The sequence below is a fragment of the Cardiocondyla obscurior genome, unplaced genomic scaffold (assembly GCF_019399895.1).
Source record: "Cardiocondyla obscurior isolate alpha-2009 unplaced genomic scaffold, Cobs3.1 scaffold31_0_849067, whole genome shotgun sequence".
Taxonomy (NCBI): Eukaryota; Metazoa; Arthropoda; class Insecta; order Hymenoptera; family Formicidae; genus Cardiocondyla; species Cardiocondyla obscurior.
In genome coordinates, this window is record NW_027228788.1 from 356 (window position 1) to 16,756 (window position 16,401).

The 16,401-nt window shown below is 53.6% G+C and overlaps 1 protein-coding gene across 1 annotated transcript; it reads left to right on the top strand.

The window, feature by feature from the left end:
- The first annotated feature begins 217 nt into the window (after nt 1-217).
- On the top strand, nt 218-6,682 carry LOC139112606 (uncharacterized). The gene is made up of 3 exons (XM_070673690.1): nt 218-407; nt 1,688-4,095; nt 4,139-6,682. Exons 1-3 carry the CDS (start codon nt 218-220, stop codon nt 6,680-6,682), a joined length of 5,142 nt encoding a protein of 1,713 aa, XP_070529791.1.
- The last annotated feature ends 9,719 nt before the right edge of the window (nt 6,683-16,401 follow it).

A 16,401-nucleotide genomic window follows, 5' to 3' on the forward strand; every position in this document is an offset into this window, starting at 1 on the left:
TGCGCCGTATCGGTAGAGAGGAAACAAGTTTGTTTCCACTGTGAGGCACCACGAGACGACGCTCAGCACACTCTAGAAGGATGTCTCGGCATGGGAGCAAGAGCGTGAAGTACTCGTCGGAAAGGTAGGCCAAGATCTATCTCTTCCGGCATTAGTCCAAGTCCTTGTGGACAACGAGGAAGCCTGGAAGACCTTCCTTACGTTTTGCAGTCAGGTGATGCAGCAGAAAGAAGACGCGGAGAGACAGAGAAGAGGACAGCCAACAGTAACAAGGCCGACTGTGTCTCCAATTGTAAATAGTAGCAGAATGGCCTCTGCATCAAGCAACGCTGCTACCAGCAGAGTGCCAGTAGTACTTCAGGGCAATCAGCCCACCACAGGCGCTCGCCGTGCGCGCCGGGTTGGAGGTAGGGACGGGCGCAAGCCTCCCCTCCTTCCTGGCCCAAGCGGTGACGCCAATCAATCAGTGCGTCGGAGTTCACGTCTGAACTCCGACACACAGAGATGACAGTAGGGCGGGGGATGAGTCTACCCCCCCGCCGAGTCAAAGTACTTAACGGGAGGAAGTCTCACCCTCGCCTTAAGAAGTGCGAGCTGGGAAACATTAAGAGGCTGGGGAGCCTCTCCCTGTCTCGCCCTCCAGAGTAGTGATAGTCGCGAGCCAGAAGCGACTACTCAGAGAAGCCGGCCCGCCACACAAATGCGGGCCCTGCCGCTCTAAGTCCAAAGAGCGGCAGCGCGGGGACCCACCATCGGGTGGGTCGGTGCCGGGAGGTTGAGAAGTATACGCACGTGATTCCTCAACCTCCCCATCAGTCAACGGCACCATATGCGGGCAAAAGTGGGGGTTTAGTCGGTAGTGGGCAGCCTCGCGGCATAAGACCTGAGCCCGACATACCCCTCTCCCTTCCCCAGGGGAGAGGGTATGTGTAAAGAGTGCATTCCCCCACTATAAAAAAAAAAAAAAAAAAAAAAAAGGTTAGGTTAGGTTTCCCTCAGGGGCCACAGATGCCGACCCTTTATTAGGTCGGTGTAGGTCTGTGGTACGGGACTTGGCGGTCCCGAGGTACCCGAGCCCGGCAACCACTTTGCCGAGAGGGGAGGTTTATTCCTTCCCAAGGTGGTAAGGGATGGCGACCCGGAATCCAAACGCCCGGCTTGCCAGGGTCGTGAGGGGAAGTCTTCTGACTTCCTCCTGGCAACCTCAGGGGCCACAGATGCCGACCCTTTATTAGGTCGGTGTAGGTCTGTGGTACGGGAATCGGCGGTCCCGAGGTACCTGAGCCCGGCAACCACTTTGCCGAGAGGGTGGGTTATATTCCCCCCAAGGTGGTAAGGGATGGCGACCCGGAATTCAAACGCCCGGCCTGCCGGGGTCGATAGGGAGGATTAGTTCCTCTTCCGGCGGTTGGTTGGGGGGGTTGGGGGGGGTTTGGGGGGTTGGGGGGTGTTTTCCTTTTCCTTTCCTTTCCCTTCCCTTCCCTCTCCCGCTCAGTCAGAGCGGTGAGTACGGGCGTGGGGCCGCTCGGACATATTCCGAGGCGGGGCTCACGCGCCGTGAGGCTATGGAGTCGGCCAGGCCGGGGTCGTTAGGGTTGGCACCCCACCGGCCTAGGGGAGTAAACCCTAAACAAATCATTCTTGATTTGCTATGGAAATGTCGGCTCAAGAAAATGTAAACTTACAGTCCCAGAGAGAACGGACTCTCAGGAACCGGCGCGAGGGGTGCTGTCCCAGCCCCTCCCGTCGTCATCAAATGATGGGCCACCTACCACTTGCTCCGCAGGGGTGGTAGAAGAATATGCGTCTGCGCAGGATTACGACAAGCCAGGACCGGCTTCGTTTAAGCAGAAGAAGGCGCGACCAAAAGGACATTCACCATATCCGTCTCCTTTGGTCAATAGAAGACCATCGAGGGCATCATCACCTACCCCGTCGATGGCATCAAACACGACGGCAGACGTCTACACAGATGACGTCTTTATCTCGGGCACTGAGGATTCCGATGTTTCGGGATCATTCGGATCCGGGAAACGCAAGAGAGGACGTCCAGCTACAACTGGAGATTACGTAGGTCTCGCTGCAGCTAAGAGACAGGTGTTAGAGACGGAGCAAGAGATTGCTGAAATGGAAGAACGTAAAGCTATCTTGGACCCTTTATCATCTTTAAATCCCAAGCTACGCGAATCGGTAGATGACGCAGTAGAGCATTATTTGGAGGAATTTAAAAATGCTCCATCTGGAGACATAGTGTCTCAGACTTATGAGGACGTAGACCAGATTCTCCGTGTTTCTGGTGTCTCAAAAGGATTAAAAGGGACTTTGGCGAAAGCCCTTAAAAAAGCAGCATGCCGTGCACGTGCTGGTATAACGGTGCTCTCTACTAGAAACGCATCGACGAGTGGAGGAAATTCTAACGCGGAACTCCAACTATTAAAGGAGTTAGATCAAGCGCGAAAAGAAATTAAAAATTTACGCGAAGAAGTTCGGGCGTTAAGATGCAGAGCGGCGGAATTACCTATAATAAGGCCTGCTTGCACTTCTCCTAATGCAACCGAAAAAAGATTGAGGACTCCTCCTCCCATGGACGAACCAATGGAAGAAGATAATCCTTCCCTAACTAATAATACGACGATAGGTGCAATACCAAGCACTAGTATGCCACCTGCAATCCGTCCCCCTATCAAAGGACGTTCCAAGGTGCTCAGGGATACTTCGCCATCAGAATTTGAGGCCGAGGAATTATTGTTAAAAAGGTTAGACGGTCTTTTTGGTAAATGGTGTGAGAGACGCTTCGGCACATCACCACCCTTTCCCATTGCCAAGGAGAAACCTCCTGCTTCCACTACACAAAAGAAGCAGAAGCCAACTGCGGGCAGTACTAAAAAAGCTGCGGAATCTTCCACCAAGGAAAGAAGAAAGAAGAAAACGGGCGCGACATCTGGTCAGGAGAGCCAATCGGAAATATCAATGCCTCCGCCTTCCTCTAGAAAAAATACTAGAGATATTCCCAAAGATCCGCCGTCCCGCTCCACTTCCGCGCGTACTGAAGTGTGGGCGAAGGTTGTTGGCAGAAAGGCCAAAAAGAAGACGGAAACAACTCAGGTTTCTGTGCAGCGGTCATTATCTAAAAATAATAATGCACAAAAGGTCTCTGCAAAAAAGAGACCTTCAGAAATAAGAGACAAAGGTCAAACTCAGCCGACGGCGCCTAAAAAGCGAAATAAAAAGAGAAAAGTGCCTAATACGGCAGCAATTACAATTACTTGTCCGAAAGGAAAGTACGAGGACACTTTGAAACTTGCTAAATCACAAATTGATTTGGCAAGTCTTGGTATAAACGAGCTCAAGTCGAGGCGAGGCTTAACGGGCTCTATTATATATGAAATATCCGGCGAAGATAATACGGTTAAAGCCGACGCATTATCCGAGGCAATGTCTAAAGTACTTGCTAATTGCGAAGGGGTTAAAATAACACGCCCTAGGAAAATGGCGGATATCCGTGTACGTGATCTGGATGACTCTATAACATCCAATGAAGTCGCTGAGGCTGTCATAAAACTGACAAAATGTGCTCCTGAGGACATTAAGACTGGCCCTCCTAGACGCTCGTTTAACGAGCTATTTACCATTTTAGTTCACTGTCCTTTATCAGTGGCTAATAAAATTGTGGCCAGTAAACGTATTCGTATAGGCTGGATATCAGCGAGAGTAGAACTTCTTGCAGAACGCCCTCTGCAATGTTTTCGCTGTCTGCAGAGTGGCCACGTTAGGGAGCGATGTCCCTCAACAGAAGATAGAAGCAATTGTTGCTTCAGGTGCGGTGTTCCGGGACATAGAGCGGTTGAATGTGTTAATCCACCAAGTTGCCCGGCGTGTAAAAAAGCAGGCCGTCCACATGGACATAAGATGGGCGGAGCTGCCTGTTCTGCTCAGGCCAAACCGGCCAGGAACAACGGAACGAATAGAGGTAAAGGTACCTCAGAGAATGTAGTAGTGACGGAGACGATAGACCCTCCGCCCAAGCCGCAACGCCCAGCCACAAGGCGTACAGCCGTTAACAAATCGGCCGAGAAGAGTTCCGACCTGGAGGAGGTCGAAATGAGGCCAATCAATGAATAATACGACCTTACTGCAGACTAATTTAAATCATGCTCGCGAGGCTCAAGACCTCTTTGTCCACAGTCTCGTAGAGTATGGTTGCGGCGTGGGTATAGCAGCAGAACCATATCGTGTTCCTCCAAATCACCCTTCTTGGGCAGTTGACACCCTTGGATCTGTAGCCATTCACTGGACTTCGCACACTCGGCCATGCATTTTTGTGGCATCTGGAGATGGTTGGGTTTGCGTGGAATGGAATACTATTTATTTGATAGGTATATACATATCCCCAGCTCTTAACCTGGTGGATTTTGAAACAAGACTAATGTCTTTGGACGGTGTTATCAGGCAACTTCTCCCCCGACCGATCTTGGTCGCGGGAGACTTTAATGCCAAGTCTTTAGCCTGGGGATGCCCGAGGCCGGATCGGCGAGGAGATATTACAACAGAGTGGGCGGACAGTTTATCCCTCTCTTTAATTAACGAGGGTAATGTTCCAACGTGTATTGCATGGAGAGGTGAATCGATCGTAGATCTCACATGGGCCTCCCCCTCCATGCGAACACTTGTATATAACTGGAGAGTGGCAGATGATGTAGACTCGTTATCAGACCATAGATACATCTTTATGACATTATCTGCTACACGGTCTGCTTTGCAGACACGATCGTCTGCGGAGGTCCCACGAGGTCGCAGATGGGCCTTGCGCAGCCTGGATCAAGACAAGTTCTTAGCAGCGTTGGAAAGCAGTACTTGGCCGCCGATAAATGAAGAACAAACGGCCCTGGAGGAAGTAGAATGGCTTCGAGATACGTTACAGGGAGCCTGTGATGTAGCCATGCCTCGTGCGGGTGCAAGAAGGTCGTCCCAAGCCTACTGGTGGACGCAAGAGTTAGCTGTTCTTAGGAGATCTTCTGTAGAGGCTCAACGACGGTTTACGCGTACTAGAAGAAGAAGACGTAGTACTGCGGAAATGATAGACGAGGCATATGAGAGTTATCGGGACGCTCGCCGAACTCTTAGATTAGCAATTCGCCAAGCAAAAAACGCGGCTTGGAACGAGCTATTAACTTCGGTGGAAGAGGACCCTTGGGGCCGTCCTTACAAAATTGTAACGGGAAGACTTCGACCCAGGGCCCCTCCGATTACGGAATCACTGGACCCACGAAAGGCCAGTCAAATCGTGGACCATTTATTCCCGCCAGAAGATGGCCCATCTATTACTAGGGTGATACCTCCACCTGATTGTACACAGCGAGACGTTCCCCCGGTTACTGGGGAAGAATTACAGCAGGCGGTCCGACGTATTCGATCCGGTAAAGCCCCGGGTCCTGATGGGATACCAGGAGAAGCAATCAAGCTTTCCGTCAAAGTACTTGGTCCAAGAGTATGCCATATTTTTACCCGATTAATAAAAGAAGGTATATTTCCGCCGGCTTGGCGAGAATCTAATCTTGTCCTGATACCAAAGCCGGGGAAACCTGTAGGAGAAGCTTCATCATATAGGCCTATCTGTTTGTTAGATGAAATTGGCAAGCTATTTGAGCGCATAGTGATTGGCCGTCTCACTCAACATACAGCTCGGAAGGAACATCGCCTTGACTCAAGGCAATTTGGATTTAGAGAAGCGAAGTCGACTATTGACGCTATTTCAATGGTCCGCTCTCTCGCAGAAGCGGAAACATCACAAGGAAGGGTGTTAATGGCGGTCTCATTGGACATTGCCAATGCGTTTAACACCCTTCCATGGAGAACAATCGGTGAGGCAATGCGGCACTTTGGATTGCCGTTATATGTGCAGGAAATAATAGGGCAATATCTTAAAGATAGAGTGTTATCCTATACAAATAAAAATAGGCAAGTAGTTAGAAAAGAAGTTGAGCGCGGAGTTCCACAGGGCTCCGTTCTTGGCCCTGCCCTGTGGAATCTGGCATATGATCGGATCCTGCGAGTTTCCCTTCCCCCGGGCTGCAGCATAGTATGTTACGCTGATGATACCCTGGTGCTGGCCCGAGGGGAAGAGTGGGTAGAAGCCCGCACGTATGCGGAATTGGCAGTTAGTGCCATAGTTAGTGCAATCCAACGCCTAGGTTTACGGGTGGCGGCAAATAAGACCGAAGCAATCTTCTTCCATCCTTCGCGAACCCGCCCACCCGAGTTAAGTATCAACGTTTGTAACACACCCGTCCGGGTGGGCTCATTTGTCAAATATTTGGGCCTCACCCTGGACGGGCAGTGGAGGTTTAACGAGCATCATGCTCGTTTGGCTAAAGGTTGGAAAAATGGCCGCTGCCTTGGGACGTCTTATGCCCAACCTTGGGGGACCGAGTTGGCCGGTACGTCGACTATATGCTGCCGCTATTCGTTCGGCGGCACTCTATGGAGCGCCTATATGGGCCAAGGACCTCACCACGAGGTCAAAGATGTTCCTACGCCGCATAGAACGTGCTCTTGCAGTCAGAGTTGGTCGTGTATACCGTACGACAGCTTGCGATGCGGCGTCATTGATTGCCGGGGTGATGCCTTTGGACTTGGAGGCTTTGGCCCACGCCCGGCGTTACGAGTGGGTAGGCAATATTAGAAGCAGGGGGGATCAACTTACACCTGCCATAAAGGCAAGGATGAAGAACCTCAGCAGGAAGGAAGCTCTGAAGAGTTGGAGTGAGCGATTGCAGCAGACGACTGCAGACGCGCCCGGACATCGAGTGATATTGGCGGTTCGTCCCTGTCTGGAGGACTGGCTCGACGATGTGGCCGGCAGACTTGGATTCCGTGCGGCACAGGTAATCACCGGACATGGTGCCTTCGGTGATTACCTGTGCCGCATTGGTAGGGAGCAGTCTCCCCGTTGTTGGGAATGCGGTGCAGACCGGGACTCGGCGGATCACACTCTCGCCGAGTGCCCGGCCTTTGAAGAAGCCAGACGCGAACTGATCGCAGTCATAGGGGTTGACCTCTCCCTTCCGGTAGTAATTAATGCTATTGTGGAGGGGGAAAGGTCGAAAGAGGCATTTGCCTCCTTCTGTGACACAGTAATCTCACAGAAGGAGGAAAATGAAAGAGTTCGTCGGGGGGAGATAGCCCCATCGAACTCCCAAAGAGGGCCTCAACAAGCGCCGATTAGGCGCAGACATAGGGGCATCCCGGCGCACTTACGCCGCTGGTGAGGAAACGGGGGGGCGGGTTCGGTCTAAGGATCAACCCTAACCCCCCCTAGTGAGGAGTTGAGAAATGGCCCTTTTAGGGCCAAGTAGTTAGGCGGAGAAACACGGCCCTTTTCAGGGCCATGTAGTTAGGCGGAGAAATACGGCCCTTTTCAGGGCCACTCAGAGTTAGCCCCCTGTAGGGGCCCTCCACTTAACAGCCCTTTTCAGGGCTGAGGAAGGAGAGTACGTGCTGGCGCCCCGGGGGACGGGCAACCCAATAGCTCCCGTAAGGGTGAGGGTTGTTCCGTCTTTCCGGTGGTGTCAGCCGTGCTTCTGGTGCGGAGGGCGGTATCATAGGTGGCTGGGAACCACCTACTGCCTGCCCACTTGTGGGCGTTGGCGAGAAGGCGGTGGTCCCTTCTCGTCAAAATACAGTGTGGTGGCCCGGTCAAGTCAAAAGACCGGGCGCCGGGGCCTCCTTAGCCTCTAGGAGGAGCCCTCGGCCAGGCAGTGACCCCTTACACCTGGGGGTCTCGGCGGTGGGCGGCGGCGCGGCGTTTGTAATGTTTTCACGCCTCCCGTGCCGTTCGCCTATCACTGCCTGCGCTAGGCCACTCGTGAGGTTTTAGTGGGTATTAGGCTGCATGTCTGCATAAGACCTGAGTCCCACATAACCCCCGGAGTTCCCAAACCGGGGGTATCCGTAAAAGGATTTCCTCACGTTAAAAAAAAAAAAAAAAAAAAAAAAAAAAAAAGGTTAGGTTAGGTTCCCTCTCGTTGTGCGCCACCTTGTCGTGGTGAGAGGGCTTAAGGGATCGAATCAACGATCCGCTGGGGCAGTACCTGGGACTTAGTCCCGGGGAGGGCCCGGCGGGGAGGTTCGATCCTACTAAGAGCGCACAGTACCTTCCTGGCATTGCACTCCGAGTACATCACGTACTCGAGCCGGGGAAGGTACACCCTCAGGGGCCACAGAGGCCGTCCCTTTATTAGGACGGTGTAGATCTGTGGTTCGGGACTTGGCGTTCCCGAGGGTTCCTGAGCCCGGCGACCACTTCGCCGAGAGGGTGGGTATTATTCCCCCAAGGTGGTAAGGGATGGCGACCCGGAATACAAACGCCCGGCTTGTCAGGGTCGTGAGGGGAGGTCTTCTGACTTCCTCCTGGCAACCTCAGGGGCCACAGAGGCCGTCCCTTTATTAGGACGGTGTAGATCTGTGGTACGGGACTTGGCGGTCCCGAGGTGCCTGAGCCCGGCGACCACTTCGCCGAGAGGGTGGGTTTTATTCCCCCCAAGGTGGTAAGGGAAGGTAACCCGGAATGCAAATCCCGGCCGGCTGGGGCCGCAGGGGAATGGTTTCCCGCCATGCCACCCGGGGGTTGGGTAGGGGCCTCCCGTTCAAGGGGAGAAGATCCCTTTCTGAGGCATTGCACGCGGGTGCTCCCGCAGCCGAGGTTAGGGATTACCTCTACCCGTTTCCGGGGCGTACGTGGTGCGTTCCTGGGGCGGGTACGAGTATACGCACCGGAGTTGCACACCGGGGGTGTGACCCCACGGTCTCCGGGGGCGTAGGGTGTTCCGGCCTGCGGGCTGGGCACCCCAGGGATGACGTAGGGGGTGTTTCGGGCCGCTCGGAAGTTTCCGAGGTGGGCCTGGTCACCCCGGGGAGGAGGTTTTGACCGCCGCGGGGCCGCTCGGACGTATTCCGAGGCGGGGCTCGCGGCGTGTCTCTGGAAGAAAGAAGGAAGCGGCTAGGTCGGAGTCGGCAGGGCGGGCACCCAATCGGCCTAGGGGAAGGAAAACCCTACACAAACCAACCCTTGATACAACATGAAGATGTCAGACCAAAAGAAGGAAGTTCTACAGCCCCAGAGGATTCGGACCCTCAGGGACCGGCGTGGTGGGAGTACCGTCCCGGCTCCTGCCATGTCGTCATCCAACGACGGGCGATCCAGCGCTTGCCCCGCAGGGGCGCTGGTGGACAATGCGCCTGCGACAAATGAAGCTCGATCTGACCAGGAGGATCGAGGTCTTTCTCTCTCAGAGGGAGAAACGAACAGAAGAGCCGCTCCATGCACGGACACCGATGGAGAATTTCTGAAGCTTCCACGACTTATTGGAATGGAAGTCGTCAAGAAAGCAAGAAGGAAGGTTGGTCCTAAGAGTAGGACAAGACCCAGCGCGGCAACTAAGAAGAACCAGCCGTCGACATCAACGGGTGTTTTTGGCACTATTCGACCAAGTGCAGGTTCTCCTCCGCCAACTGCGCTGACGGAAACCTGCCCAACAACAGCAACGGAGGATGATGCTCGTAGCGCGCCGCAACAATCTTCAGTGGAAGACGCAAGCATGGACGAAAACAGAGACACGGACGTCATCAATTTGGATTCATCTGACGCCACGGACGTCTCTATTCGCACTACTGCGTCTGGAGCGTCTAAGAGATCCAGAAGAAGAAATCGCGAAGTTGACGCTAAAGCCCGCCGTGTGACGGCGCGCACGGACCGTTCTCTCTCTTCCTCGGAGGAGAATTTCTTCGAAGACATGCTCGAAGGAAAGAAGAAGAAACGTGGACGCCCAATAGTAACTGGGAAAGGCGTTGAAATTCTTGCCATCAAAGAAAAGACTAAGGAGCTTGAATCTATCAAGGACGAGATTAGGCTTATGAAGCAAATTGCGGAGGGCGGATACGACCCATCCGACTATAAGGGGAAACGTCGTTCCCAGATGGCAGAGAGGATAGAGCAGGAGTCTGCCGGTTTGCCAGTACAGGCCATGGCGGCAGAGATCCTGCAAACAGCTAAGAAGATAGAGGAGGTTGCTGTAAAATCCAGCAACTTAAAGGGCGGCTTTGTACGCATCTTAAGGGAAGCCGCCCTTAAGATAGAAATAAACGCGGACGCAATGACGCGTAAGGTGTTGCCAATGCAAAGCACGGATGCTCAAGAGGTCGAGCAGTTAAGGGCCGAGGTTAGGCAACTACGCGAAGAATTAGACAGAGTCCGCTCTACTGCGATGACGTCTCCCTTATCTGGGAACAATCAAGTTAGGGACGAACCTATGGAGATGGATACTGGAGCTGAATCAAGCCATGTTCCAGCCCCTCCGTCTGTGACGCTTCCACCCCGGGAGGAGTGGCCACCGGCGATTAGGCCGCCCGTACAAGGCAAATCGCGGATACTTACCGACGACGACGAAGAAACTCTGAAGAGCAAGAATACAACTCTTCGTCGCAAAGCGGCCAATAAGGATAAAGGCCTAGAAGAACTTATTGATGGCAAGCTAGCGGTGTTTGCCAAAATGATGCAGGCCCAAATGAGGGACATGATGTCCACTCTCACGGAGCGACTTTCTCCTCAAGTATCTCCCAACGGGGCCCAAGAAAGCACTTCCATGGTGTCCGGCCTGAGAGACCACACCAAGAAGCACCCGGTTCCCGAAGAGAAAAATAGAGAAGATAAGTCTAAGAAGACGAAGAAGAACAAAGGCCAAGGACCATCAAATGTCTCTCCGCTTGAGAATAACAAGGCTCAGCCTTCTAAGAAGAAGAAGGATGCGCCACCAGCTCCATCGGAAAATCTGCAAACGTGCAGCGGATCGACTAGCAACCCTGTGGAAACGCCGTGGACAAAAGTCCTCGGCAGGAATGCAGCTAGGAAGAATAAACAGGTAATGAAACCTGTTGCCTCAACTTCAGCCCCAGGTACCATCACTAAAGGAGCTCCTGGGATTAAAAGAGGCAAAGTGGAAGGCAAGAAGACTTCCTCATCCAACACCTCGACTAAGAAGAAGAGGAAAAGAAGAAACAGGAGACGCATCCCGAAAACGTCGGCAGTGGTGCTAACATGTCCACAAAAGGACATGCCCAAAATTCTGTCCGAGGCAAGGGACAAGATTAAACTCCCGGACATAGGGATTACCGACGGGATAAAGACCCGCTTTACAGCCACTGGAGCCTTACTTTTAGAAGTTCCAGGAGAGAGCAGCGGTCCCCAAGCAGATGCCCTGGCTGCCCGCTTAAGGGAACTTCTGGTGAATAGAGAGGGCATTAAGATAAACCGCCCTATTAAAATGGCGGAGATACGAGTGCGGAATCTGGAGCCGTCACTCACTGTCCACGAGGTCATTGGTGCCGTGGCAAGCAAGGGAGGCTGCTTAGCCTCTGACATCAAAGCAGGCAGCATAAGAAGCTTCCCAGGTGGACTGGGAAGCCTGTGGATGAGTATTCCTTTGGTGGCCGCCAAAAAAGCCACAGAAGGAAATACACTAAAGGTCGGTTGGACCAAAGTAAAAGTCGACTTGCTAGAGTCACGCCCCCTCAGATGCTATAAGTGCCTGCAGAGGGGGCACGTAGCAGACAAGTGTCCAGAGACACTTGATAGATCCGGCAGGTGTTATCGCTGTGGAGAGCAAGGACACGTTGCCAAGATGTGCAGGGCCCCTCCAAAATGCCCCATCTGCTCGGACCTCAAGAGGAAGGCCAACCATGTACTTGGTAGCGTGCAATGCACGACCCAAATACGGAAGGGAAGAAGAGACGTCGCAGAAGTGGACAACACCAATCCACCGCCCCTTCCGCAACGTGTCAAGAGACCTTTAGCTGGTAAATCCGGCGAAGGGTCAATGGAGATAGATCCCCCGGAGGAGGGGCAGGCCGGATACCTGTAAATGGCCCTACGCCTTATTCAGGCAAACGTCGGGCGTTCCAAGGGCGCCCAGGACCTGCTCCTGCATACGATGGCGGAGCAGAAGATGATCTTCGCAGTAGTAGCCGAGCCGAACTACGTTCCCAAGAATCACCCCTGCTGGACTGGAGACGAGCTAGGATCGGTGGCTCTCACATGGAGATGGATCCCGGGCACTCCCTCATGTGCCCCGATAGAACGAGGACAACGTTACGTCGCAGCTAGGTGGGGGCCAACTATCATTGTCGGTACCTACCTTCCGCCTTCAGGTACAATTGAGGAGTACCAGAAATGGCTGGACGACATAGCAGTTTGCATCAGGCGTGTCAGGAACTCACCGATCATTGTGGCGGGTGACTTCAATGCGTGGAGTACAACATGGGGCTCGGCACGAACTAACGCGAGAGGCCGCCTTGTTGAGGCTTGGGCCGCAAGTATGGACTTAGTCCTGTTGAACAGGGGCAACACGTCCACATGTGTCCGCCCGCAGGGAGAGTCGATCATCGACTTGTCGTGGGCATCCCCGGCGGCAGCACGCATAGTGTCTGGTTGGAAGGTGTCTAAGGACATGGAACACCTCTCCGACCATCGGTACATCTTGGTGTCTTTAGCACCTTTAAGATCGATGTCTTATCGATCACGAGAAGGGCGCAGATGGGCGGTACGTAAACTGGATGAGGACGCTTTTCAGGCTTCCATCGCCGCTTCCCTTTTCGCCAGTGACTTGCCACAAGAGGAGGAAGATCCTGAAATCCAGCTTCAATGGGTCACAGAAACTGTCACACGAGCATGTGACATGTCAATGCCGCGAGTCAAGCATCGTTTTCGAAGATCAGCATACTGGTGGTCGGATCAAATAGCGGCGCTACGAAGAGATGCCATTAGGACTAGTAGAAAGGTCACCCGTAGCCGTGACAATCAAGACAGAAGAGCCGAAGCCCTTGCGACTTACAAAGAAGCCAGGAAGACACTGCGGACGGCCATTCGTAAGGCCAAAGAAGAATCGTGGACAGAGTTAATTGAAGCCTTAGACGACGACCCATGGGGTCGAGCGTACAAAATTGTATGCAAGAAACTTAGGCCGATGGCGCCTCCAATTACGGAAGTATTGGCCCCTCAGTTTCTCAAAGAGGTCATTGGAAAACTCTTTCCTCCTGATACCCGCGAAGACGGCCGAGTCCACCTTCAATCATCAGATCTGGACTGGAACGCAGCCCTCGAGATAACTGAAGAAGAGTTCCTCCATGCGGCCAAAAGAGGCCTTAGAGGAAATACTGCGCCGGGCCCGGATGGCCTGACTAAAGCTGTTTGGAGGTTAGCCTTGAAAAGTATCCAAGGCCCAATAATCCAGTTATTTAATAGCTGCCTACGACATGGCGCCTTTCCACTTCCGTGGAAAAAAGCGAAGTTAGTCCTGCTGCGTAAACAGGGCAAACCTGAGGACTCCCCTTCGGCATATCGTCCAATTTGTTTACTGGACGAGGCCGGAAAACTCTTCGAGAGGATCATAGTTAATCGCCTCGTCCAGCATCTTTCGAAAGAAGGTACGAACTTCAGCCGAAACCAATTCGGCTTCAGAGCCGGTATATCAACGGTGAACGCCATCACAGCGGTGAGGAATTTTACGGAGGAGCACACTTCCCAGGGGGGAGTCGTGCTCGCGACATCCATAGACGTCTCAAACGCGTTCAACTCCCTTCCCTGGGAAGTCATCAGAGCGGCCCTTAGCCGTCATCAGGTCCCTCAATACTTAAAGGATATACTGGGAAGTTACCTACATAATAGGTACTTTACTTTTACCGATCATAACGGTAAAGTACAAGAAAGGAGTCTACAACGTGGCGTACCTCAGGGCTCGGTCCTCGGCCCTTTCCTTTGGAACATAGGATATGACGCGGTTTTCTCATCGGCACTTCCTCCCCATAGCAAAGTCGTGTGTTACGCGGACGACACACTCATCTTGTCGGGTGGAAGAGATTGGACAGAAGCAAGAGCGAGAGGGGAGATAGCGGCCAGTTCAGTACTCCGCTCCGTTCAGAAGCTTGGCCTTTACGTGGCCCACGAAAAGACGGAGGCCATTGTGTTTTCTGGAAAGACCGGTGGTCCTCAGCCTCCACCTTCTTCACAAATCTTGGTGGGTGCGGCCAGAATCCAGATCGCCCAGAACTTAAAGTACTTGGGCCTCATTTTAGACCATAAATGGTCTTTTGGCCCACATTTTAAAAGAATTGGGGAGAGAGTTAGGGAGAAGTCCACCTCTCTGCGTGGGATTCTTCCAAATATCGGAGGCCCAAGCAGCGCAGCGAGGCGTTTATATGCGAACACCGTTCGCTCAATCGCCCTATATGCCGCCCCTGTCTGGGCCGAAGACTTAGCGGCGTGCAAAAAGAGTCAGAAGAACTTGGAGGCTGCCTTTCATCAGGTGGCTATCAGGACCGCACGGGCATATAGGACCGTTGCCCGCCCGGCAGCAGCACTCCTGGCTGGCCTTCCACCTGTGGACATCACCGCTGCGGAGAATCATCGAGTATACAAGGATCTACAAATCCTCAAATCTAGGGGGATCACGCCCACAGCTGGGATGAAGAAACGTCTACGCCGGCGACACAGAGTCATAACTGTGGGCCAGTGGAAGGACAGACTCACCGGCCTTCACAACTTCGGCCAGCGTACGCTGTCCGCCATCCTCCCAGTCATGGAGGACTGGGTGGATCGTTGCGGCTGGAAAGGCGTCACATCTTTCTGGACGACGCAAATAATCACGGGCCACGGATGCTTTTCCTCCTATCTACATAGGATCGGGAAAGAGGCATCCACAGCATGTCATCATTGCGATGACAGTATTGACGACGCCCAGCACACTCTTGAAGTGTGCCCGGCATGGACGGAGGAGGGCAGGTCTTGAGGAACGTGTTGGGACCGGACTTATCCCTGCCTACCATCATCGAGCTTGCGGTGTACGAGGACAACGTCTGGAGAGCCTTCATGGACTTCTGCAGTGCGGTCATGCGTCGCAAGACAGAAGCAGAGAGGGAAAGAGAGCGGCATCCACAGTCCGCTCCATCAAGAAGCAACGCGGGCGGCAATCATCGTGGGACTGGCCAACCCTCGGCCACAACTTCCTGCATGACTCCCGCCCAGGCATTAACGCCACCTGCGAGTACGCGGGTCTTGAGATCAAGACCGCGCCCAAGAGCGCCCACCAGTCGGGCCATCGGTGGAAGAAGTCCGAGGAATAATCCTCCCTCTTCCCAGCCATCAGCCCAACCGGGCACTCACAACGTGTCCTTGAGCCCTTTGGCGTCTAGACCAAGGGCCAGGACACTAAGTTGACACAGTCGGGGAGGGACAACAACATCCCCCTCCCCGTAAGTAATAGACATTCCACGGAGAAGTCAAAAAGGAGATAAACTCCTCCGAATCAAGGAGTAGAGTAAGAGGCGACCCTAGCGAGAAAACAAACTCGCTAAGAAGAAGCATCCGCCGAGATGCAAGTGCGGAGGGGACCGAGAAGTTATACTTCTGTGCATCCTCGGTCTCCCCTCAAGGAAAACGCACTGGGTCAGAGCCCCGACGGGTTTTAGTGGGTAGTGGGCAGGCCTCGACTAGCGAGCCATAAGACCCGACCCCATACCCCCAGAGAAAGGGGGATGCGTAAAGTGCATTTCCCGTCGTAAAAAAAAAAAAAAAAAAAAAAAAAAAAGGTTAGGTTAGGTTACAGTGCGGGCCCTGCCGCTCTAAGTCCAATGAGCGGCGCGGGGGACCCACAAGTCAGGTGGGTCGGTGCCGGGGAGGTTGAGAAGTATACGCACGTGATTCCTCAACCTCCCCAAGTCACGGCACCATATGCGGGCAAAAGTGGGGGTTTAGTCGGTAGTGGGCAGCCTCGCGGCATAAGACCTGAGCCCGACATACCCCTCTCCCTTCCCCAGGGAGAGGGTATGTGTAAAGAGTGCATTCCCCACTATAAAAAAAAAAAAAAAAGGTTAGGTTAGGTTAGGTTAGGTTAGGTTAGGTTAGGTTAGGTTAGGTTAGGTTAGGTTAGGTTAGGTTAGGTTAGGTTAGGTTAGGTTAGGTTAGGTTGGGGGTGTGACCCCACGGTCTCCGGGGGCGTAGGGTGTTCCGGCCTGCGGGCTGGGCACCCCAGGGATGACGTAGGGGGTGTTTCGGGCCGCTCGGAAGTCTCCGAGGTGGGCCTGGTCACCCCGGGGAGGAGGTTGCGACCGCCACGAGGCCGCTCGGACGTATTCCGAGGCGGGGCTCGTGGCGCGTCTCTAGAAGAAAGAAGCGGCTAGGTCGGAGTCGACAGGGCGGGCACCCAATCGGCCTAAGGGAGAAAACCCCATCCAAATCATCATGACACAAGGATTATCATGGAAATGACGTCCAATCAGAAGCAGATTTTACCGTCTCAGGGGGGTCGGATCCTCAGAGACCGGCGTGGTGGGAGTGCCGTCCCGGCTCCCGCC